The 24,770-nt window shown below is 34.8% G+C and overlaps 1 protein-coding gene and 1 pseudogene across 1 annotated transcript; one reads left to right on the top strand and one right to left on the bottom strand.

The window, feature by feature from the left end:
* Nucleotides 1-9: 9 nt before the first annotated feature.
* LOC107719405 (trifunctional enzyme subunit alpha, mitochondrial-like) lies at nucleotides 10-14,397 on the bottom strand (annotated as a pseudogene).
* Nucleotides 14,398-14,589: 192 nt separating this feature from the next.
* Nucleotides 14,590-24,565, top strand: LOC107719432 (trifunctional enzyme subunit beta, mitochondrial-like). The gene is made up of 16 exons (XM_016526840.1): nucleotides 14,590-14,679; nucleotides 16,056-16,132; nucleotides 16,251-16,292; nucleotides 16,499-16,589; nucleotides 16,908-16,952; nucleotides 17,044-17,143; nucleotides 18,134-18,221; nucleotides 18,338-18,525; nucleotides 19,420-19,600; nucleotides 20,486-20,607; nucleotides 20,727-20,806; nucleotides 21,313-21,360; nucleotides 22,345-22,432; nucleotides 22,558-22,632; nucleotides 24,075-24,239; nucleotides 24,320-24,565. Exons 2-16 carry the CDS (start codon nucleotides 16,066-16,068, stop codon nucleotides 24,353-24,355), a joined length of 1,416 nt encoding a protein of 471 aa, XP_016382326.1. The 5' UTR covers nucleotides 14,590-14,679; nucleotides 16,056-16,065; the 3' UTR covers nucleotides 24,356-24,565.
* The last annotated feature ends 205 nt before the right edge of the window (nucleotides 24,566-24,770 follow it).

The following is a 24,770-nucleotide window of genomic DNA, read 5'->3' as shown; positions in this document are numbered from 1 at the left end:
AAAAAAAAAAAAAAAGTTCATCATATTGAGAACAAACCTCAACTTTAGAGGGATTTTACATAGTTATCTTTTCTTTAACCACATAAATAAACTGATAAATTATGTACAGGCCAAGTTAGGAAAGATCTGCTTTTTAACCCACTAATCATAAAACAAATAAAATGAAGATTTTGTAAATAATGCACTACTGTAAGTGAGTGAATGTGACATTTTTTTGTGAAAAGATCCTGAATGTTGAGGTCAGAAAATTACGGCGGCAAATTTTCACTTGTGGAACCTCTTGCTGGAGTCTTTGGCGTGGTCAAGGAGCAACTGGCAGGGAGTGAACTGATTACCATAAGCCTCCTCAAAGCGCTTCATTTTCTGGACAAATTTGTCAGCTCCGTGTAAATCAACAAAACGGAACGGGCCTGAAATATGGAAAAAAAGTGGGTTGTCAAAGTTTACTTTGCAAATCCTTAAATATCCACAGGCACAATGCGGTGTGCCTCAGGGCTAAGTGCTAGGCCCGCATCAGTTATGATAAATAATTTTAATTACAAGGTGTGTAATGTGTGTGTGTTACCTCCCAAGCATGGCGGGAAGCCAAGCCCAAACACGGCTCCAATGTCTCCCTGCACGGGGTCGGCCAGAATGCCTTCCTGTAGACACAGTACGGCCTCGTTTACGAATTGGGACACAAGTCTGTACTGAATATCCACATCGGCAGAGCTAAAGAGAGAAATAGGAGAAATATGAAGAGTTTCTTCTGAGGTAAATCAAGCTTTAAGATGCTTGTTAACCATGAAAACCAACTTACACAGCAGGGGGCGATGTTAGCTTGAAGCTCTTGAGAATATCTTCAGCTCCTGAGTTCACCTTCTTTTCTTTAGACTTTGCTCCGTACACGTAACAACCCTTTCCAGACTTGCGTCCTGAAGTGCACATATTCACATCCAATTACAATCTGAGTTCTGAAATTGTTATGGTGATGATACGGTTTCTGAAATTTAAGGCATTATTCCCTGAAAAGTCAAATGCACATTTGTGTTTGGGTGAACTATCCCTTTAACTTGCCATCAAATGTTCTGTAAGACCGAACCGACAATTTATGAAGACAAAGCTGTATGTGGTTTAATAGATGCACCTTTGAACCCCTTTTGAACCATCATCTTCAAGACCTCAACATTTCCTCCTCCGAATCGCGTTCCAAAAGCCTTGCCAAGATCCTCTGCAACATGAGCCGCCACGTCAATACTGACTTCGTCAGCAAGTGTCGCCGCACCGACAGGAAACCCGAATCCTGTTGTCAGGGAATCCAGTTTCTTGGGCCCAACCCCTTCCTTTAGCCAAAGTGATGAGACAAGAAGATTAGAGTTGGCTCGTATAATAAAAATAGTTTTGAACAAGCAGTCCAAGTTTAATTAAAATTGAACCTAAATTGTACCTTTTATAATGTTAAAAAAAGATTTCCGTATCACATAAATGCTGTTTTTTTAAAAAAAGTTTCTATTCCTCTAAGAATTCAGAGAAAAACATCAGTTTCCACAAAAATATTAAGCAGAAACGATTTCCAACACTGATAATAAGAAAAAAAATGAATAGAATATAATTATAATATATATATATATATATATATATATATATATTCACAGCAGAAATTTCCATGGTTTTTCAAAGCCTGGAAATCACCATTAAAAACCCCTGACATTTCCAGGCTTGCAATGACTGCGGGAAAACTTATCTTAAGAGGATACCTTCAATAGTTTGACATTTGTGTGTTCAGATTTTAACAGAGCAACATGGTCATCCATGGACAAAAATCACAGCGCTTGACATCTGTGCTGGCTGTCTCCTTAAATTGTTTTTTTCTAATGCCCTGGTGTGCATCGCCCTCTGCTGTCTCACACTATGACCTGCAGCTGATGAGACCAGTGGGTTTGGAAAACTACTGTATATTTCTATCATGTTGATGTCTATCTGTGGGTGTGCTACACCAACCCCTTGTACACCTGTTGATGACCTCTGGCAAGTCCTTCCTCTGTTGTGTCTTTTAAGATGGTGGCTACACCCTTATCTATCGTTACCTGAGCAATACCTGCTCCCATAAGCCCCGCTCCCAGGACAGCCACCGACAGGAAACCCGAATCCTGTTGTCAGGGAATCCAGTTTCTTGGGCCCAACCCCTTCCTTTAGCCAAAGTGATGAGACAAGAAGATTAGAGTTGGCTCGTATAATAAAAATAGTTTTGAACAAGCAGTCCAAGTTTAATTAAAATTGAACCTAAATTGTACCTTTTATAATGTTAAAAAAAGATTTCCGTATCACATAAATGCTGTTTTTTTAAAAAAAGTTTCTATTCCTCTAAGAATTCAGAGAAAAACATCAGTTTCCACAAAAATATTAAGCAGAAACGATTTCCAACACTGATAATAAGAAAAAAAATGAATAGAATAAAGAAAAGAAAAAAGATTTTAAACAAACAGTTCAAATTTAATTAAGTTGTCTGATTCTTCACAAGTACACCTTATAACCACAAACAGGCTTGCAATCTTTAATTGGAACACATAAAAATGTGTTTGTTTGTTTTGACCTGCATAAGCTATTCAAACATGTAGGAATTTACCTGCAGTGCTCGAACGGCCTCGGCTAACATAGGCGCTAGACAGCGAGTGGTGTAAAACCCTGGACCATCCTGATGAAATATACATACAACATAATTACTCGCTGATGCACAGAAAATGCTGAAAATATAAAGCAGAACGTGTTCGTACCCCCACGACTATGATGACCTTTCCCTGTTTAAGCCCAACAGCCACGGCAGATGCTGTTGTGTCTTTGGAGGTTTTATTGGTGGTGATGATTTCTAGCAGTTGCATTTTATCCACAGGAGAGAAATAGTGCATCCCGATCACCTACATCACACACACGAGTAGTTCAACATAAAGACTTTCACAAACAATCACTCCTTCAGTACTGACTAATAACAATCAAACCCATTTAAAACACTCAAACACACACACGCACCTTTTCAGGTCTCTTACTGGCTGCTGCAATGTCTTTGATTGGAAGAGCGGATGTGTTTGTGGCAAAGATACAGTGAGGAGGAATCACCTGCGCACAGAACAAGTATGATCAGTAGTGTATATATACGGAGGGCTGCACTGTATATTGCACTAAGCAAACACACACAAAGTTGAACTTACGGCCTCAACCTCCTTCACCACTTTATGTTTGATTGACAGGTCTTCAAACACGGCTTCAATGACCATGTCAGCATTCTCAAAGTCACGGTAGTCCAGCTGTCCTGACAGCAATGACATAATCCCATCTCTCTCGAATGTTGTCAGACTCTTCTTTTTTGTTTTGTCGTTAAGACTGAGAAAGAAACAGTGAAATATATTTATTAGATTTAACATAAGTTTAAACATTTAAAATAATATTTAAAATATATTACAAATACAAAAATATTGTTGTTTTTACATGTTTAACTAAGTAAACGTTTTAAAGGATTTAATATATTAAAACTTTTTTTTGTAATTCAACCTTTTTCCAGGTTGAACTTGAAAAATGAAAACGGTTTTAAATGATTTGAAAGTTTTTTTTAAAAGATTTTATTAAAAAAATATATTAAAATGTTAAACAAATAAAGAAATGTTTTGAAAAAAATAAATAAAAAATCAAACCTAAAACAAAACTAATATTTTTAAAACAAATTTACAAAGAATGGACTCTGAAAAAAATAAAAATAATAATTATAATAATAATTGGGTACAATCAACATATTTTACCGTGTTTTTGCAGCGTTGAGCAATGTAACCAATCACAGACATATCTGTTGATTTCTTGGTGTTCTACTGAAGAAACAAAGTCCCCTACATCTTGGATGCCCAGGGGGTAAGCAGATAAACATCAAATTTTCATTTTTGGGTGAACTATCCCTTTAAGCTCACATTTTCTTGTTAACCTGTTATTTCCTGTTGCCGGCTGCTCATTTACAGCTGTGTTCATCTCTCCCCATCTTTCCTCCTGTTCCTCTCAGTCTGTAGCTGTAATCTGTCGTAGTGTAGCAAGTGTGCTGGTTTTCTCTCCATAGGGTGTGTCGTAAAACCTTCACAGTGGGCCTTTTCTCCTCATGTCCCTCTTGTAAACGCAGCAGTCTCTCTCCTCACTTCCTGGCTGGGTTCCAGTAATTCCTGCTCTGTTTTGCATGCTGGGCTTTGAAGTTTAGGCTTTTCTCTGCACTAGCTGATTTTTAAAGAGGCCCTGGTGCCTTATATGCCTCCTATGTCTGCCTTGCCTGCCCTCTCTTTGTTTAATGTGGTTAAATTCCAAACAAACATGTTTGATTACATTTACGCACAGTGAATTATTCGGTTAACTTCTGGTTGTTAAAGGTGAAGTGTGGAACTTGTAGCTATTAGTGGCACCAGATGGAATTAAAATAGTTTTAAATTATATTGTTTTTTTTTTTCACCTTTGTTGAATGTTAAATATTTCAGTATATTATATTAAATACTTCTGCCAGTGAGTAGTTTATTCACACACACACTTTTTTTTTTTTTTTGAAAGAAATTATTTTTTTCAGCAAGGATGCATTAAAATGGTCAAAACTACAGTAAAAACATCTATAATGTTACTAAAAATGGCTATTTCATATAAATGCTGTTGCTTTGAATTTTCCGTTCATCAAAGAATCCTTAAAAAACGTATCACCGTTTCCACAAAAGTATGAAGCAGCACAGCTGTTTTCAACATCGATGATAATAAAAAAATGTTTATTGAGCTGCGTCATCTTAAAATGATTTCTGAAGGATCATGTGACACTGAAGACTGGAGTAATGATGCTGAAAATTCAGCATTTCATCACAGCAATTAATTACATTAAAAAAAACGTAATATATAAAAGTTACTTTAAATTGTAAAAATATTTCACTATATTTTTATTTTACCATATTTGTGATCAAATAAATGCAACCTTGATGAGCATTAGTGACTTCTTTGAAAAACTTTTTCTTACAGACATCAGACTTACTGACCCCAAACCTTTAAATGATACTTAATATATATAATATTTTGTTTTTGAACCCCCACTTTTAAAAAAAAAAAAAAAATCAAAAGCACTATCAGTTATTACGTTTGCATCCTGATGACATCATCTCACTCAGCCCCTCCCACCAGACTTACTTCACCTCTCTCTCTGGCTGCCCAAAGTGGTTCTTTTTGCATGCCACCTGACCATGATAAAGGCCAATCAGAGCTCTGGACTCACTCTGATGTCATCGTCAGCTTGCCAAAGTTCTAGAAAACAGACAAGAGGTCAGACAGCTGATAAATGCTCAAATATGCTGTTTTTTTTTGTTTTTTTTACTAAACAGTTTATTGAACATTTAGATAAAATATAAAAAGAAATATAAAAACGGTTTGCATATGTGTTTTTTATTGAGTATCATATTTGACACATCAGGCTTTTAGGGCACATATTGTATGATATAGTACGAATATGGAACATTTTATTGAGAGGCCCAAACTGAGCAGAAATTAGCAAATTGGTGCAGATGCTGATATTTATATGGTCAGAAAGTAAGATGAAATTCTGATGTATGTAATGTAAATCAGTGAGATCTTTATTACAGTATAACAGACTACTTGCAAAAAATGCATAGAAATATCAGTTGTCACTCTATATCTCCCAATAATATGTCTTAGTAAAATGAGATTTAAGTGTTTAGTTTTATGATCAAAGCTCTTTAGTGTCAAAACATATAATGCAATGCAACACAATGATGATTGAGAGATGAACAAATAAACGTTCCTCAAAAACCTGATGATCATATTTGATACTCACTGATTTTTATAAAAAATGATGTCTGGATAATCAAGTAAACCTAAGTTGTTTCAGTCCAGTAAGTGTTCATCTTGAAATATTACTAACAATATTAAAGTTATTCTTATGTTTACTTTATAAAAAAATCATTATAGATTTCACAGCAAAAAGACAACCTGAAGGCTTTTAACTTGGTAAAATAATATAAACGATCAATCAGATGACAAAATGCATGTATACAGTAGGTCGTGAATAACAGGTTTTTCAGCAAAGTTGTGATCATGTTGATCATTTAGAGACCTTAGAAACTCAAATATGATATGGTAGGCTTTATAAGGTTAAGGTGCATATGGTTAATCACTTACAATTTGGTGTGTTTGAAAGATTCTGTCATGTTCTTCACATCTAAAGTGTAGAAATATCAGTTGTCACTCTATATCTCCCAATAATATATCTTAGTAAAATGAGATTTAAGTGTTTAGTTTTATGATCAAAGCTCTTTAGTGTCAAAACATATAATGCAATGCAATACAATGATGATTGAGAGATGAACAAATAAACGTTCCTCAAAAGCCTGATGATCATATTTGATACTCACTGATTTTTATAAAAAATGATGTCTGGATAATCAAGTAAACCGAAGTTGTTTCAGTCCAGTAAGTGTTCATCTTGAAATATTACTAACAATATTAAAGTTATTCTTATGTTTGCTTTTTATGTTTACTGTACTACCACGACCTGACCGAATGAACTATAAGGCCTTTTACTTGCTCTAAAAGTATAAAACATCAATCAGACGACAGAAGGCATGTAGTAGATTGCGTGCAACAGGTTTTTTTGGCAAAGGTTTGATCATATTGATCATTTAGAGGCCTTAGAAATTTGTGTATCAGATATGATACAGTAGGCTTTACAGAGTTAAACTTAGTGAAACCCTGAAATCTTATTGGAGGTGCCACTTTCAGGAAGGGATGTTGAAATTCAATTGATTACGGTGTTGATGATACTAACCTGAGTTTCAGTCAGATATCCAGCAGCGTTTCCTTTTTCAATGCCCGTCTGAACACACTAAAAACACACCAAAACATGTGAGTTCATGAGCGAATGAGAGTATGTGTGTCTGTTTGTGTGTGCGTTTACCTCTATAATCTTCAGTGGCGCAGGATAAAGCCCTTTACTCTGTTTCATGACTTTACTGTGTCATGACAGTTTTGTAGATCTGTTTCCTGACCGGCGGCAGACCCATTACAAAATCCTGTATCTCTGGAAAAACAGATTAAAACAATAAAAGCCTTTAATAAACAGACAAGTCAACGGTCTGTCTTATCTTCTTAGCTTGACACTAATGTGTTTGTCTTACTCTGCACGAGTCCTTTCTTCTTTTCCACTGTGACTTTTTTACCAGCAAGACCTTTAGCAAAATCAACAGCCACTTCCTCCAGATACTTGATGGTCCTCTCTTCTGGACTCTTCAGTCCTGGACCTGCCACACAAAACACAAACACGTATTAGTTATAGGGGTCCAAATCTGCACCCGTGTATAATTTTTTATCTTTCCTCCCCTAGTGAAAATATACTAAAATGTATTTGAAATACATTTATTTTGTGCTAAGTATACTACAAATACATTTACATATTTACATGCTTAATAAAAATACCATGCAATTGTACTTTTGGTATACTAAACTGGTATACTTAAAGTCTGCTAAATTGGAACAACTCATTTTGTGCTTAATGCACTTTAATTGTGCGGAAGTAGTGCTGAAGTCCAATTAAAGAAATACTTGAGTATATTTTATTGTGCTAAAGTGGAACTATTGCAAGTATACTTCAGGTACATTTTAAACACACTTTAAATATCATACAATCCTTATTAAAAGTGATATTAAAACACATTTTAGCTCTTAACTTTTATAAAGAATATCTCTTTGGATTTGAGACTTTAGTCTTTGCAAATTTACAGATCTTCTTTATGCACCAAGAGCTTGTAACACTCCAAAGAGAAAGGAAAAAATTAAATCGCATCATATGACCCATTTAAGTATACTTAGTATGAAATAAATGTATTTTAAATAAATGATGGCATAGTTTTTTTTTTACTTGAGTCTAAAGTCCACTTAAAATGCTAGTCAAAAAAGTAAAAAATGGTTTCATTATAATTTTTTTTCTCTTTTTTATTAACCAGGTTGATGCTACTGAACCTTTAAGACTTTTACATGTAAATGTTATATCTTATTTGCATGACATTTTTTTTTTTTGCATGCTAAATTTGGTCTCAATAAATGTTCTAGAGCAGTGCTATTTTAGAATTATTTATATACCATTTTAGTATTTATTAATATTTTGAATTAGCTGTTATTTTTATATTTTTAACTGCAATAATTTTAGTTTATTAGTAATTTGTGTTGACATTTCTTTTAGTTTTCTTTTTTAAATATTACTATTTAGTGTTAATATATTGTTATTACAATTTTACTTTTATTTACTTTAGTACTTCAACTCCAACTTATTTCAGTTCTAATTTGCATTTAAGTTTTTATAATATTAATACTTTTTAAATTATTTAAATTGCATTTAATTTTATTTTACTATTTTAAACTATTATTATTTTTAAAAAAGCAGAAAAAAATTTTTTTTTCCATGATACCAGCCTCTTTAATATAAGTTACATGATTTGCTTGTGATTGAGGGACTATATATTAATTATTATAATTGATTAAATCACCCAGAGGATCCACCAGCTGATGTACGAGCCCCATTTTTTTGGCTTTGTCTGGCCTTATGTTCCTGCCGGTCAGCATCATATCAAACGCAGCGGGAAGGCCAACCTAAGACACACAAACAACATTATGAAAATTACTGATGAAAAATTCTGTTTTCTACCATTCAGTTTGGCAGCATCTACATATCCCTGACCATCTGAGCAGTTAGAGAGTGTAAGTAAACTCACCATTTTGGGCAGCCTCTGAGTCCCTCCAGCACCGGGCAGCAGTCCCAGCATCACCTCTGGGGTGCCTAGAATCGTCTTCTTACTCTTAGTGGCAATGCGGTACTGACATGCAATGGCAAACTGAAAGAACAGGAGAAATGAGAACCAAGGGTGAATTTAAAGGGTTTATCGTCTAATATAATATTACAGTCCGCATGTATCATATTGCATTGTTCTGCATTATTTAATATGGTAACACTTAGGGAACACATATTCACTATTAAGAATTTTCCCCTTAAAGTGAAAATTTTCCCCTTAAATTTTTTAACCTTAAACCGCATAAACACATTGCATTACACCAAATACACAACATAATGTTCTTTTTAGCAACGTCATATTACCCCTTTAATAAACTCCTAATTACCGCTTATTGATATTAAGTAAGGTAGTTGTTGTAGTAGTAGTGTTTAGGTATTGGGTAGGGTTAAGGGATCTAGAATATGGTCATGCATAATAAGGAATTAATATGTCCTTTATAAGTACTAATAAACAGCCAATATGCTAGTAAAATGCATGCTAATAAGCAACTAGTTAATAGTCATAAAAAAATGATAAAAACTTTTTATTATTTACTTTATTTATACACTTTTTATTTTAGTATTATTTATATATTATTATAATATTTATTAATATTAATATAGCTTTTATTTTTAGTTTTTCAGACTTCATCTTAATTTTATTTCTTAGTGATTTATTGATTTTTATTATTTTTCAGGGTTTTGCATATTGCATATTTCTATTTACCTTTAATTCAGTTTTAGTTGTATTAATTTTAGTACTTCAACTTAAACTTATTTCAGCTAGTTGCCAAGGTAACATTTCTAAGTTTCTTTCTAAGTTTTTTTAAGATTAAGTTTTTCATCTTATATTTTATTTTTATGTATGCTTTCTTTCAATCACTGAAAAATGTTAATAGTTTTAGTTAACAGTAACATCACTGCTTTTCACAGCTGAAAAGGGATTTAATGATGAATTAAAAACAAATTAAAATGTATTCTTAAATAATAAAAGTGAATAATTAAAAATAACATGATCATGTGCTGACCTCCAGTCCGCCGCCCAGACAGGAGCCGTTAATAGCAGCCACAACAGGGATGGGTGATTTCTCAATCTGGTCAAATATCTTCTGTCCTTCCTGTGAAAGTGATGTCACTTCCTCTGCTGTCTTGCAGGCCTGAATCATACTGAAAGACAGAGATGATGATAAACGTGAGTCTGTATAAATGGTCAAGCAATCTGCACGCGCGCGCGTGTGAGTGTGTGTGGTACTTGATGTCAGCTCCTGCGATGAAGCATCCTGGTTTTCTGGAGATGAGGACGGCGCTCTTTACTGCTGAATTCCCCCAAATCTCATTCATCACCTCCACCATCTCTGCCTGCATGTGCTTGGACAGAGTATTCACCTACAACACACACAAATTACATATAATATCTATTTAAAAGTTTGGGGATGGTAAAAAAAAAGTATTTTATGCTCACCAAGGCTGCATTTATTTGATCAAAAATACAGTAAAAAAAGTTATATAATGAAATATTTTTTTTATTTTTAAAAATTGACTTTTCTATTTGAATATGTTTTAAAATGTAATTTATTTCTGATCAAAGCTGAATTTGTCCTTCCTGTGAAAGTGATGTCACTTCCTCTGCTGTCTTGCAGGCCTGAATCATACTGAAAGACAGAGATGATGATAAACGTGAGTCTGTATAAATGGTCAAGCAATCTGCACGCGCGCGCGTGTGAGGTACTGCGATGAAGCATCCTGGTTTTCTGGAGATGAGGACGGCGCTCTTTACTGCTGAATTCCCCCAAATCTCATTCATCACCTCCACCATCTCTGCCTGCATGTGCTTGGACAGAGTATTCACCTACAACACACACAAATTACATATAATATCTATTTAAAAGTTTGGGGATGGTAAAAAAAAAGTATTTTATGCTCACCAAGGCTGCATTTATTTGATCAAAAATACAGTAAAAAAAGTAATATAATGAAATATTTTTTTTATTTTTAAAAATTGACTTTTCTATTTGAATATATTTTAAAATGTAATTTATTTCTGATCAAAGCTGAATTTTCAGCATCATTACTCCAGTTTTCAGTGTCACATGATCCTTCAGAAATCATTCTAATATGATGATTTGCTGCTCAAGAAACATTTATTATTATTATCAATTTTGAAAACAGCTGTGCTGCTTCATATTCTTGTGGAAACGTGATACATTTTTTGGGGATTATGAAATAGATTTTTTTTGGTAACATTATAAATGTCTTTACTGTCACTTGTGATCAATTTAAAGCATCCTTGCTGAATAAAAGCATGTATTTAAACTTTTAAATCAATAAACATGGACATTATTACATCAAAGTAATCAAGAGAAGAACAGAACACACCTTTGAGGTCGGATCATTGATTCGAACCACAGCAACATTATCCTTGACCTCATAACTGACATGAGTGCGAGCTGCAGACAGAGAGAGACAAAGAAGTGCTTAAAAAGAAAACATTAAACATGTCTCTATTCATCAATTCTGTCTTTAATAGTTACCCAGCACAGCTGATGATACGGAGAGACTTCTCTGTCCATGACCTTTGACCCAAAACAAAAATAAACACGATCACACACGTCTAAAGTTCCATGTGAACATTTAATGACAAAGTCATATGTGACCCCGTTGTATCTCGGCCAAATATTGTCCGATCCTAACAAACCATACATCAATGGAAAGCTTATTTATTCAGTGTTCAGGTGGTGTATAAATCTCAAATGACTGGTTTTGTGGTCCAGGGTCACATATAGTCCTTCATACACAGAGGTCATTTCCTTTTAACAAAGTAATACTTATGAACATTGTAATTCACAAGCCTGGTTTGTGTTTATGACAGAACAAGCGATTTATTCACTCTTAATCTGTATCTTATCTTACAAAACGCTGCTGTAAATACAAAATAATCCAAGTTAATAATAAACATAACCTGTGTTATGCTAATAATAAGCTATGCCTTTCAGCCTAAACTGGCTGTAATCAATATTTATTGATTCTATTACAGTATAAATTATAAGATCGATATGTTGTACACCACACGGCAGTCTTAATATAATATACTTTATTAAATATGGGATCTCTATTGAAATTCATGTAACAGGTGACACAGTGAATCCTGAATCCTGTCGTCATTGGAGACATGCATGACCTCCGCCCCAGTTTCCGCATACAACCCCACCTGTCACATTCACATGACCAAACACACGCCGCGTGTGAGTACACATGTCTGCATGTGTCCAATCAGAGGTCAGCAGGTCACAGGAAGTTAATATAATACTAAAGAAATAATAGACTTACAACAAACACTCAACAAATGCACATCAATCTTCATGGAATATTATTATTGTAATATTGCTGTTAGGACTAAACAGGTTTTGAAGGCTTCCATTAATCAGATTATTGACTAATGATGCTAATATAATTGTAACGGAGCCGATGAGACGAGAGGCATGCGGATCCATATGCAAGCTTTCATTTAAAGGCAGGGTTAACACAGGCAAGAGTCGGACACCAGCAAACAGATATGTAGAAGGCAAGACAAAAAAGGAATCCAAAACAAGCAATAATCCAATCGAGGTGAAAACACAGTCCGAATCAGCAAGGCAAAGGGTAAATCCAAGACAGGCTATAAACTTCAGGGCAGGCAGAAATCAGACAGGACGAGATAACAGGCTAGGATCAAGACACGGGAAAACAGACTATGAACAAGGCTAGACTCATGAACTTGGAAGGGCTCCGTAAAGTAGCTATCCCTAGGTGAGCGATAATTGCTGAACAATACTCAGCATTGAATGGTGGTGTGAAACTGATTTATATAGTGTGTGTTATAGGTAGCAGCTGTGTGTGATTGGTTTCAGGTGAGCTTGTGATTAGTGCAATGGAGCATGGGAAATGTAGTCCAGGGTGATGTGTAACAGTCTGTGTGGTGTGAGAGTCAATATAAAGGGAGGGCGACCTCTGGTGGCAAGCAGACGGAAGTTCATGGACAGGATTCATGACAATAATATAATAAGTAATGAACAATATTTTCAATATATAAAATGAAAAAAAAACAACAACAACATATGGGTCAAAGACAAAAAGAGGGTTTTAAGCATCAGAAAAATAAAAGTGTAATACAGCTTTAAATTTAGTTTTTTCCTCATATATTAGAATGTATCACGTTTAATTTTACGAAACTTCTACTTCAGCTTATATTGCAGGCAATCAACTGGCCACCAATTTCAAACACTGAGCTTGACCAGTAAAGTTAATCACAATTATTCACAACATCTACTTATTTTTCAAAAAATCTAACAATAAAAGTGTTTTTTGTCATTTCACTGAAAATCACCATGAAAAGGTGAAATGATCAAATATTTAAGAGCAATAACCTCACTTTTATTGCTGTCTTCCAGGTGCCATCTGATGATTTCACAGACTGCTGAATGACTATGTTTTTTATGATTTCAGAATGACTTGTTCTTGTTACACTGAATGATCTCTGATAAACTGCATTTTCTGCATTAACTGCACTGTTATTTAAATGCTTAAAAATAATCAATAAGACATAGTCTATTTAATATAACACAGTCAACACTTATTTGAAAATGCCAAGAATTTTTTTTTTCTTTAACTTGGTATTTTATTTAACGATGTAATGGTAAAACCAAAGTCCGGACCATAACACTGAATGACAATTTTACATTTTGGAACATTATTTCCCCCATATTTTGACTTTTCTTCCCACAAAAGTTATTTGAAATATGAAAGTAAACACTTTACATATTTTTATGTATTTAAAATGATTTTTGTAAATTTAATTTGATGGGGACACCAAAATGTGATGTCTTGTCTTTGACCCATATATATATATATATATATGTGCTAAGTGTTTTACAGGGGTAAAGTTCTACAGTACATATTCTGTAGAAGAATATGAGAAACAGTAATTTACCGTGGTAGCCATAGTTTCCTGCTAAGTACCATAGTAACTTTTACTGTTGAATCACACTGATATTTAGATTTTTAGATGTTTTGACCCAGTAGACAAAATCAGTGTACAGTAAACTATGCTAACTTGGCATTAAATTTAATTGTAAACAAAAACAAAATAAAGCAAATGACAAGAAGTCTCTTACACTGTTAGAAGTAAAAAAGTATATATTTTTATGATTTTAGTCACCACAGCTGTAAAACATGTAGTATTTTGGATACTATAGTTGCCATTGGACCTGTATTACTAGTAATTTTATATTATTAATCATGTATATGTAGTTATGATTAAATATGGTATATTTTATACCATTAATATTATACCTGTACTGACTCACCTGTGTCTCACTGACCCGAACTGTCAAAATTAGGTGAAAGTCATGCAGGTCACCTCGTTCAAACTCTCTAATCTCACTCAATATATATATATATAAGTATAATATAATTCAATAAAATATATATGTACACTAAGTACATATTTATGAATAAGTTTGTACCTGTGATAGTTTTTAAAGCTGTGCAGCAGCGCCGCGTCAACAGGAATCTCGCGCTCGACATCCTTGGCAACTAGCGCGAGCTCGTGCAGCCGCCATTAGGGCAGCCAACTTAGCGCCTTTAAATAAAACCATCTCATCTCACGTTTAGTGTATATAATAAACTTGCATATCTTTTTATATGTGTATGTATGTGTATTAACGTTAACACAATGTCACTTTTTAACATATTAAGTAAGCTTTTTTCCGCTCAGGCAGTGATTCGGGTTGCCAGGGGCGCGGGGTCCTGCGGCTCGTGCACTGCTGTAGTCATTAGACAGACGCGAGACATCAAACATCGCACTCGCTCAACATTCACATCAATAACAGGTACAAATATGATTTATGCGTTTATTTTAGAGCACACATTGTGTTTATAGGATGAATTCTGATGAATATCCTAAACAGTGTTATTCGACATGCGGAAGAATGAACCCGTCTGCTCGTTCTAGTGTGTTAAAGTGTTATTTTTATGTCTCATCATGATCGGTGTTGTTTTATAATGATGTCAAGATCGCAAGTTGCTGCTTAAATGTTTATAATGCCTTTATATTTTTGTCCTTGTCCGGTCTACTGACAGAAGTAGGTGAAGGGTCACCCCCTTCTGTCACATACTTAACATATTAATGTCAAATATGGATAGCAGTTCGATAGCATCGAAAGCTAGCAACGCCTTTAAAATGTTTGAATGCCATGGCATTGATGCAGAATATCAAAGCAAGTGTCAATTATTTCAAAGAAAGATTGAGGGTTTTAAATGATGGAACAGTAGATATAATTGTGAAGATGAAGACAATCAGTATTGTGTGACTGTTTGTTTGTGGTAAGTGGAGCATGTTGATAGTTAATGTGATGAAATACACATGTGCTTTCTATGCAAAGACACCTTCATACATCCACTGAAAATCACCAAAACACCAGCTGATTCAGAGACTTTGAGCAGCATTTGAGTGCAGATGGCACTTAGTTTTGATACATTATAGTTTTGATACACATTATACAATTATAAACATTTTAAAACAGTTATTCGGCAATTGGAAGATGATTCAGTGATGTGTAATTGTTTTAAGTGTTCTTAGTTTGTTTTTGTTTTGTAAATTTGTGATGAAACTGATTGTATTGCTGCTCATTTTGTCCAGGAGACTCCTGTGAAAGAGATTTTTAATCTCAGAGAGGCTATCCTGGTTAAATAAAAGTCAAATAAATAAAATATTTTGTTACAAATGTTTAACAGTTTTTGAAGGCCATGTACATGATATTAAATATCTCATGCACTCCAGGTCAGAGTCAAATATAAATATATTTTATTATACAACAATTACATCACTGTGTGTTAACAGTACGTTCAGTAGGATAATAAAACATCCTTGTGTTATGCTTAACTCATTTCTGCCATTAATCTTTTTTGATTTTTTTTGAATGAGAACTAAAATAATTAAACTTTATTCCTTTAGCTGTTACAAATATTAAATAGTAGCATGTCAAAAAACAAACGATGAGACCTATTTATTTTTGTTTTGTACATATGTGTGTGTGTATATATATATATATATATATAGAGAGAGAGAGAGAGAGAGAGAGAGCAAGCATAATTGTCTAATAAAGAGACTATTGTCATTATGGGATTATGAGTGCACCTGCTTTGTTAGACTGAAATGATTGATAGTTTTGAATAATCATTCACACTTTTGGATTAACTCTTCCAGATACTCAAAGATGGCGTCTATGTTGTTGACTTCACTGAGGAGCAGCCCTTTGACATCTGTGCAGGCTGCTCAGTTCGGTAAGGCGTCCCAGGTCTCAGCAGAGCTAAATAACACTTCACGTTATGCAATGTGCACTAAGCATTTAATGTAATTATCGATAAGCTGTATGAGTAACTGCGTTCTCTTTCTCTCCAGCTGCTCGTTCTCTCAGCACATCTGTTCATCTGCAAGCTCAAGGTAACATTTCAGGTGTAATGCTTACCAATAATCAGTCCAGTTACTATCTATTTTGCTATATTCTGCAAAGGTCCTCACACTAAATAAAAGAAATACAAAATTGAATGTTGATTTAGAGTAAAAAAAATTCACATTCCATTTTCACAATACAACTGTAAATATTTTTGTTGATCTTTTTCTTTCTGTCGTGTTTTCTAATCACACAGCAAAGAGCAAAAAGACTCTAGCCACACCAGGAGTGAAGAACATCGTTCTAGTTGATGGCGTCCGAACTCCTTTCCTCCAGTCTGGCACCATGTAAGTGAGAATGTGTTTTGGTTCAGATGAGCATGAAGTCAGAGATGTGGCCTGACAAGTTGCACACATTACTTACTGTATGTGAAATTCACATCATACTTTGTGAATTGAATTAAAAACGTTTAAATCGTTTAAATAAAACAATAGTTTGTAAGGTGCAGAAAGGAATAGAATTAAAGGAATAGTTCACCCAAAAATGAAAATATCCTGAAAATTTACTCTCAGGCCATACAAGATGTAGACGAGTTTGTTTCTTCATCAGATTTACCTTGCTGAAATCATTCTTTGTGTCTTTGCTCTCTCTGTCTTTGTTATTAGATACGCTAATTTGATGCCCCACGATCTGGCGAGAGCTGCATTACAGTATGTCACCACACTCACATATAAAGATTCACTCATCACTATAAGGTTCAGGACTAACTGTCTGTCTGTGTGTTTTTTTTATTTTTTTCAGAGGTCTGCTGAACAGAACCGGTCTCCCTAAAGATGCTGTTGATTATATTGTCTATGGAACTGTTATTCAGGAAGTGAAGACCAGTAATGTGGCCAGAGAGGTCAGTCTGTCCTCTGTCTAGTCTGTGATCATTTCTAAAATAGTATTTGGATGTTGAAGCTATTTTTAGTTACTGGCAGGTGAGTTTGATCAAGGTTGGAGCTAAACTCTGCAGGAAAGTGGACCTCGAGGGCCAGAGTTGAGAAGCCCTGTCCACAGAGCATCACTGCAGTGACAGTGTTTGTTTGTGAATTGGGTACAGCACATACTATGCATTCAAACAAAAAGCAAACTCATTCAGAGCATAAATTAAAAAATGTAAATAAAAGGATTAAATATGTAAATATTTAAAAAGCGACTTTACTATTCCTGTAATTTTTTTTCTGTCCTAATGATGTTTTAGTGGCCATGAAAAATTATTTAGCTTTTTATATATATATATGTGTGTGTGTGTGTGTGTGTGTGTGTGTGTGTGTGTATGCATCAAACCCATGACCATATTTAATTACATAAATTATGTGCATTATTTCGTATAGGATATATATTTATTTTATTTTTTATAAATATATATTTTATTTTTCCTGTGTAATTTTATGTTTGTGACAAACTATTATACTACAAGCTATTATAGTTTTTATAAATATTTGTAATTGGTTTTTATTTTTATATTTTCCAGTTTTCATTTAAATTTTAGTAATTGTTTGTGTTTTTGTTATTTTTATTCGTTTTTTTAAATTGTAGTTTTTATTTTTATTTTAGATTGTTATTTTAGTGCATACAATTAAATTAAATGAAAATAAGAAATAAATAAAAAGAAGAACAAAGTATATATTATATATATATATATATATATTATTTGATTTCAGTTAACTTTTATTTCAAGTAACTGAATTTTTTTTAATTGTTTTAGTTTAGTTAACTATAATAACTCTGGTCCCATCATCAGCGAAAGACCATTTCTTAGAAACGTTACATTTGCTGCTTGGTTTCTGATCATAAAATTAGTTTGGATGTTCATTTAGAAATAATTATTTTTAATGTTTTCTTGTAGGCGGCTCTTGGTGCTGGATTCTCAGATAAGACTCCTGCTCACACAGTGACTATGGCGTGTATTTCCTCCAACCAAGCGATGACCACAGGTACTGACACACCTTTTGGTGATGGTAGATTGTAATTGAATTAAAACTGAACCTGAAGGCAGGTTACAGAAGATTGTTAAATGGACTGAACTATTGATTGTTAATTTGTTTTCTAGCTGTCGGTTTGATCGCTGCCGGTCAGTGTGATGCCGTTGTCGCCGGTGGAGTCGAGTTTATGTCTGACGTTCCCATTCGTCACAGCCGCAAGATGAGGAAGACGATGCTGTCACTCAACAAAGCAAAAACCCTCGGGGCTCGACTCTCTCTGCTGGGCTCCATCCGCCTCGCTCACCTCGCACCTGAGGTACTACATTACCCATAATACACCTCACATATTACCCCCAGCACACCTCAGTTTGAATGTCTAGGTACCCAAATCACAGAATACAAATTCCCCATAGTGTATTTGTCACTCCAAATGACATTATTAAAGCCATCTTTGTGCAAAGGGACCCATGTCATATTTAGAAACGGAATATTTTGGAGAAATAGAGAACACCCTGCCGAGGTATGCAACATCATATCAATTATGCATTTTGTTTCTACATTGTAAAAATAATAATGATAATAATAATAATAATAAATCTACTTTCAAATTTATATTATATTATTAATATTTTATTATTACAAAGATATTTTACATGTTTTTAGATAATAACAATATTGTTGTTATTTATTATTATTATTACTATTATTTACAAAGATAATTAGCAAACAGCTGGAAATTATACAGGAGACATCTATAACATCTAATAGTTATAGCTATAAAAAGCATTAACACTTTATATATCAGCATATTTTATATATATATATATAATATAATATTATATTATTATATATTATAATATTATTGTTGTTTACAAAGGTTATTAGCAAAAATAGCTGGAAATTATACCGGAAGCAACCATACATTTTAAACAGCTATAAATTTATAAACACTTTTGCTGGAAAAACTGACATACAGTATATGACACAACATTACTGATTTTTTGTAATTCTCAACCCATTCTTACTGATGCCATCAAGACGAATGTCTGATCAGATATTATGGCCCTTTATTACATCTGATTTATAAAATGTCATATATCACTAGAACATCTATATTACAGTGTTTTAGTCTGTCTAAATACAGTCTGTATGGTATTGTTGGGTTCACTTCATTTAAAGCTTTTAAATGTCTCTCTGCACGTGTGTTTAGCTGCCAGCTGTGGCCGAGTTCTCCACAGCCGAGACAATGGGACACTCCGCGGACCGTCTGGCGGCTGCATTCGGTGTGTCGCGTTTAGAGCAGGATGAATTTGCTCTGCGATCTCACATGCTCGCAAAGAAAGCTCAAGACAGCGGGCTGCTCAGTGATGTCATCAGCTTTAAAGTGCCAGGTGAACAATTAACACAACTACAGCAGCACTTGCCACAACATTTCAGCCTCTGCCAGAAAGACAATTCGGACCATTTTTCTTTATCTTTATTTTTATATCTTACAATTTGGAATTTCATCTCAAAATTGTGATTTTTATTTCTCGAAATTCAGACTTTATTTTTTTCAGAATTGTGATTTTATATCTAACATTAATAGTTTAGAGTTTATATTTCACAATTCTGACTTTTCTAACTGAAAAAAAGGCAGATTTGTGGGAAAAAGGCAGAATACTTTTTTTTACGAGTTTACTTTTTATATATATATATATATATATATATGTGTGTGTGTGTGTATAATTGCAACTTATCATCTCACAATTCAGATTTTTTTTTTTTCTTAAAAAATGCAGAATTTCCTTCTCGCAATTCTAAGTTTAGATTGCATAATTCTATTTTCATAAAAAATAAAATTATTGGGACCATTCTTATCAGAATGGCGAGTTTATGTCTTACAATTCTGAGTTTGTATCTCGCAATTCTGACTTTTCTGACTGAAAAAAAGGCAGAATTGTGAGATATAAACTTGAAATTGTGAGGGGGAAAAAAAGTCAGAATTGTGAGAGTCACAATAACCTTTTTTCCTTTTTATCCCATGGTGGAAACAAGTTTCCATACTTGTTAGTTATTTTTATTAATTCTGCTTGCAGGCAATTTATGGAAGCGCAGTAAGCAAATGAATTGAACAGAAATAAGACTTATTTTATTAACACTTCTGAGGACACTTTCACACCCAAGTCTGTTTGGACCAAGCGACAGTATAAGTTTGCATTTTGTCAAGCGTAACACTTTGATTTTTGAGCAGTTCAGATTGTTGTTTAAATGTTGTGATGATGTGTTTGTCACAGGGAAGGATATTGTGTCTAAAGACAATGGGATCCGTCCTTCCACCATGGAACAGATGGCCAAACTGAAACCCGCCTTCATCAAGCCTCACGGCACAGTGACGGCTGCAAACTCCTCCTTCCTGGTCAGTTCATCGGAGTTTCTGGTTTAATCCAACTTGCTTTTACCAGCCCTTTAATTTAAGGGGTATCTGTCAGATTTGCCATGAGCTCTTTCCCTTTGTGTGTGTGTTTGTTCACTCAGACTGATGGAGCGTCTGCAGTTTTGATCATGTCAGAGGAGAAAGCTCTTGCTATGGGTTACAAGCCTAAAGCGTATCTCAGGTACAAAACTAAAATAATGCCTTACATTAAAAAACTACCAGACGCAGCATCTCACTGACAGCATCATCTGTGTTTTCCTAAACAATTTAGCTGATCTGTCAAAATTTACCCATGAATCAAATGTATTTATTGAGTTTAAACTGCAAAAATGGCTCAGAAATACTATCTGAAAACCAAATATGTGTTCAGAAACGTGTGTGAAAGTGTATAATTTTCTGTAACGTCAGTGTTTATTCTTTTAAGGGAATTCAAATTGTTGAAATTGTTATAGGATAAAGTATTTTAACATTGAAAAGAGATGCAATTTACTTTTAAGTAAATGTAATTGTTGAATAATTTGAAATTATAGTGAAGTCTTTCCATTTTCCTGTTAATCAAGCTCAGTTTCCTGCAGCTGTAGGTGTCATGTGTTTATAGTGTCCCATTACAGCAGACAGACATCATTTCTTCAGCACACAGCGGCTCATGCTGCTGTTGATATTATGTCTGTGTGTTTTTACCTTCAGAGATTTTGTGTACGTATCTCAAGACCCAAAAGACCAGCTGCTTCTCGGGTGAGTTCCTGCCTCCTTTCTTCTCTCTTTCTCTTTCAGGCCTGTGAGGTTTTGTGCTGTGGGTTTTGTTATTGCTGTGGTTTGGTTGTGTTGTGGCGTGTGAGTGAGTTTCTGACTGACATTCATATAGGCTGCAAAAAAATGACTCTTTGGTTTAGATTTATTTTTTGTTCTCTTTTTACATGCTACAGCTTCTTTATCTCCTTTGATATAACGATAGAGATTCTTAATAGAGACAGACTAATAATCAGTTAAGTGAGTATATTGTACCAATATTGACACTGTTATACTTTTAATTCTACTTTGGTTCTTGCACATCATGTTAAAAGATGAAGTAATTTATTCAGTGAATTGCTTGCATACATTAATCAGATTTTTACATACTGCTGTTCGAAAGTTTAGGGTTGGTAAGATTTCACTATAAAAATAAAAAATTATTGCAATTTAAAGGGTTAGTTCACCCAAAAATGAAAATTAGCTTGTGTTTTACTCACCCCCGAGGCATCCTAGGTGTATATGACTTTCTTCTTTCAGACGAATCCAGTCGGAGTTATATTAAAAATGGTCGTGGCTATTCCAAGCTCTATCATTGCAGTCAGCGGGTGTTGCAGTTGAACAGTCCACAAGTCGTCAAATAAAGCTCGCGCATTCATAATAAAACGTGCCGGGGGATGAATAAACGCCCCCTGTAGCGAATCCATGTGTTTCTGTAAGAGAAAAATCCATATTTCAAACGTAATAAACACTTTTCTCTCACTTCCGCGGACTGTCATATACTGAAGCAGTTCCGGCGGATGACGCAGCACGTATGCGTTGCGTGATTAGTGACGAATGCGGAGGGAGAACAAAACAAAACGGCGGTCACGAATTCTACTCCAGTCTTCAGTGTCACATGATCCTGCAGAAATCATTCTAATACAATGTTGAAAATGTCTGTCTCTGTCATGTCACACACACTCGTGTGTTGGTTGTTTTCTCTCTCAGGCCGACCTACGCCACACCAAAGGTCCTGGAGAAGAGCGGTCTGACCTTGAACGACATCGATGTGTTTGAGTTCCATGAGGCTTTTGCTGTAAGCATCACCTTCCAGTTTTCCACTGATACTGCGTTAAAAATCCAATGCAGAACACTTACTACATTTAGGAGTGATTGTGTGTGCAAAGACTTTAATTGTCTGCTTTATTTATTTTTTTACAGGGTCAGATCATGGCAAACCTGAAGGCAATGGAATCTGACTGGTTCGCCCAAACATATATGGGCAGAAAAACTAAGGTATGTGCGTGTTTACACTAGGGGGTGTGAAATAGTACTTGAAGACCCAGAGGTTGTGTGTTCAAAAACCCAGGAGGGCTTGATTCATGATTCTCCATAGTGCCCTTTAGCAAGATGCTAAACCTCAGGATACTCCAAGGGGATTTGAGCGATAATAAATATACTAGATGTCCCATTGGGTAAGAAATCATCAACTAAACAAAGCATAATTACAAAAACTAGGTTTTAATGAAGAACATATGAGTTGCATTTGCCATGCAAAACTCACCATTTATAAAGCATTGATTTATTATTGCTAAAGGGGAAAAAAAAAAAAAAACGCCTATATATTTGCTGAATGAAATCCAATACTTGTTTCTTACTAATTTTGGGAGTTCTAATTTCCAAAAATAGGGGCTGTTTTGCTGGAGCATGTCACACTTTCACATAAAATATGATGCATTTCATAGCATTTTTGCCTTCGACAACCATTTGTAAGGTGAAGAAGTCTTGTATTAACCCTTAATCACCAGAAAAACTGCCACAAACCACATGATTCCTGTCTTCCTCTGAATCTGTATGAATGATTCTGAAGACATTATTTTATGCTTATCCGGATTTTTAAGGATATATATAATTATGGGCAGCGACTGAAGAAAATGCAAACATGGCCCAGATGTTGTCTGCTACATCTGTGGGTGTTTTACTATATCCAAACAGCAACAGAAAATTGCAGATTTTGTGGGGGAAAAAAAGCTTATTTATTTATAAATGTGTTTATGTGAAGTTACTTGACATTAAATGGAGTATTTGAACATATTTTCCACTTCTTTGCAGATTGTAAGTTACATGAAACATTTTGAATACTTTTAAATTGAAAAGTGTTTATTTGAATTTTGAATTTAATGCAGTCATTTTGAAAAGCATTTGACTGCTCATGTTATTTTGATGAGTGATCAATATATCATTTGAAAAAAAAATTATTGATATTTTTGAACTCTGCTTTATAAAATTGGGCAATATTAGGCCATTTTTGGAAATGAGCAGAATTTATTTATTTTTTCACCATGTAAGGCTGTGAAATAATTGGTTGAAAATCTTGCTTCTGTCTATTGATGAGCCATAGCAATGTTGATGATATCGATGATAATGAAAGCTCATGTACACTGTTTCTCTGTTTTCTCAGGTTGGTGCTCCTCCGATGGAGAAGTTTAACTCATGGGGAGGTTCTCCTCATTTGCATTTAAAGAGACAGGCCTCGAAAAACAGCGTGTTTCTGCTTCCACTCAAAATAGGCATTTTCAAAATGATATAATAAATGATCTGTGGAGTATTTTGAGCTGAAACTTCACAGACACATTCTGGGGACACCAGAGACTTATATTACATATTGTAAAAAGAGGCATAATATGTCTCCTTTAATAATGAAAGTTCATTGCACATTGTTTCTCTTTTTTTCTCAGGTTGGTGCCCCTCCGATGGAGAAGTTTAACACATGGGGAGGTTCTCTGTCTCTTGGACATCCGTTTGCGGCCACCGGCTGTAGACTGGTGACCACCGTCGCCCACAGACTGCAGAAGGAGGGTGGTCAGTACGGCTTGGTGGCAGCGTGTGCCGCTGGAGGACAGGTGTGTGACTGTACAAAACCAACAAAGCATTTGCACACGTGGAAATATCCTCATAACACTCTCTTGTATGTGTGTTGCAGGGTCATGCTATGGTGATCGAAGCTTATCCTCAGTAACCTTCGTACTTCCACAGACTGTAACGCATTGCACACGCACACAAATGGATTCTGTAAATACTAAAGTGCCGTAATGCCTTGAAATGTTCATGATCTATTCATTATCTGGAGGTTCTTGATTTTGAAATGATGCTTGAGACATGGATGTAAATGTTAAGTGAAAAGTGAAGTGACATGTGGCCAAGTATGGTGACCCATACTTGGAATTAGTGCTCTGCATTTAACCCATCCAAAGTGCACACACACGGCAGTGAACACACACACACACACACCGTGAACACACACCCGGAGCAGTGGGTTAACGTAGCTTTACTTGACAGCTAAAAGTGCTACCGCCAGACCCGGAGATCGGCTGAATGGATTCGAAAACGGTCAAACTCAACTGTTTAACTCTAGGGGAGTTGGAAAATGAGCC

Source organism: Sinocyclocheilus rhinocerous, unplaced genomic scaffold, assembly GCF_001515625.1.
Source record: "Sinocyclocheilus rhinocerous isolate Xijiao unplaced genomic scaffold, SAMN03320098_v1.1 scaffold303, whole genome shotgun sequence".
In the NCBI taxonomy this organism is placed as follows: Eukaryota; Metazoa; Chordata; class Actinopteri; order Cypriniformes; family Cyprinidae; genus Sinocyclocheilus; species Sinocyclocheilus rhinocerous.
The sequence above is the reverse complement of the archived record's forward strand: the minus strand, read 5'-3'. Positions and strand labels throughout refer to the sequence as shown.

Excerpts from the sequence above, each read along its gene's own strand:
- LOC107719432 (XM_016526840.1), top strand. The coding sequence starts at position 16,066 with ATGGCGTCTATGTTGTTGACTTCACTGAGGAGCAGCCCTTTGACATCT. Across the intron at positions 21,361-22,344 it reads AAAGACCAGCTGCTTCTCGG|GCCGACCTACGCCACACCAA; the intron begins GTGAGTTCCTGC and ends TTTCTCTCTCAG. Across the intron at positions 22,433-22,557 it reads AGTTCCATGAGGCTTTTGCT|GGTCAGATCATGGCAAACCT; the intron begins GTAAGCATCACC and ends ATTTTTTTACAG.